At 40.1% G+C, this 1,230-nt stretch overlaps 1 protein-coding gene across 1 annotated transcript in view; it reads right to left on the bottom strand.

The window, feature by feature from the left end:
• LOC119588139 overlaps positions 1 to 965 on the bottom strand; it is a 40,789-nt gene extending 39,824 nt beyond the window's left edge. Inside the window, exons 1-2 of the mRNA XM_037936845.1 lie at positions 958 to 965; positions 228 to 308 (exon numbers count right to left, since the gene is read on the bottom strand). Of these exons, the coding sequence (XP_037792773.1) occupies positions 228 to 308; positions 958 to 965 (89 nt within the window). The remainder of the gene's footprint in view (positions 1 to 227; positions 309 to 957) is intronic.
• Positions 966 to 1,230: the final 265 nt, after the last annotated feature.

Genomic DNA, 1,230 nt, shown 5'->3' on the forward strand with positions numbered 1-1,230 from the left:
ATAAATCAATTAATGAATGGTATCGATACTCTCCTTTTCAGCATTACTTTCTTTAATTATCTGTAACTTACCGCTTCTTCTATTGAACACGCAATAAAACAATGAAGCATATACGAGACTAAAACATTGACAAAGTGCAACTTTTTTGAAAGAATAACGAGCAACTATGCAATAAATCCGATATGATTACATAAACATATGATTACATAATCTAACACATTAATTACATCCAAAGATAACGCCTAAGAAGTTTACCTTCAGGAGGCCTATGCTGAAGATCCTCGTCCTCCAAGCGATATTTTTCAGATCTCGTTAAGTTCACTACATAAAGTCATCTGTTATCTTGAACTTTCTTAAGCCCGATACTCGAAAACTGAATAAGGAAAAGGGAAAAATAAATAAAAAAAAACACGAAATAAACGTTAGGGAAAAGGCACGAGAGAGAGCGTACGTATCGCGGGGACGTCCCTCTGCCCTCGGGCGTCGACTGCGCCCTCCAGCTACCTGTAACCGGCTACATGTCTTTTTTTTAATAATTGGTTTACAGTCAACACGATTACTTAAAGAGACTTCGCACACCCGTCTGCATGAGCTAAAATCACGTGTTAGACTAAGCGAATGTCGATCTTAACTGCGGGTAATCTACAGCCTTTCTTCGCCGGCAGAGGTAAAGGAGCGAGGCTGACGGGCACCCAATCAGTTTTCAGTATTCAGCCAAAAGCTTCATTATGATTGGTCATGCTCACCAGCTTAAGATAAGCCAGTGTTATAAAGTGATACGAGCTACCTTATCAGCTCAGAGCGCCGGTAAGAAAAGTTGAACATCAAAATGCAGTAAAGATATTGTTAAATGGCCATCTCCAGCTGAGATGACCACAGAAAAACACCCCCTTTTTTCAAATAGAGTTCATACCTTACGAAAAAACAACAACAAAAAAACAAGGTAACCGAACTAACATAATCATCCTGAGGCTTACTATCTAGTAGTACTCATATCACCTCAGCAGATAAGAATCTCGCTATGACCCAAGTGACTGTAGATTCACCCGGACTCATTTAGAATCAGGAACGACCGAGAACAATGAGTCTTAGCAGAATGAATCAGTAAAACACGAGTTTGAGGAATGACCCGGCATGAGCGCCTTTGATTCCGTGTCGTGTGAAGTCTGGGATGAAAACGATCACTACATGGATTTCATGCTGAATGTTATCGTAGAGACGTTATGCTTC

The sequence above is a fragment of the Penaeus monodon genome, chromosome 23 (assembly GCF_015228065.2).
Source record: "Penaeus monodon isolate SGIC_2016 chromosome 23, NSTDA_Pmon_1, whole genome shotgun sequence".
NCBI lineage: Eukaryota > Metazoa > Arthropoda > Malacostraca > Decapoda > Penaeidae > Penaeus > Penaeus monodon.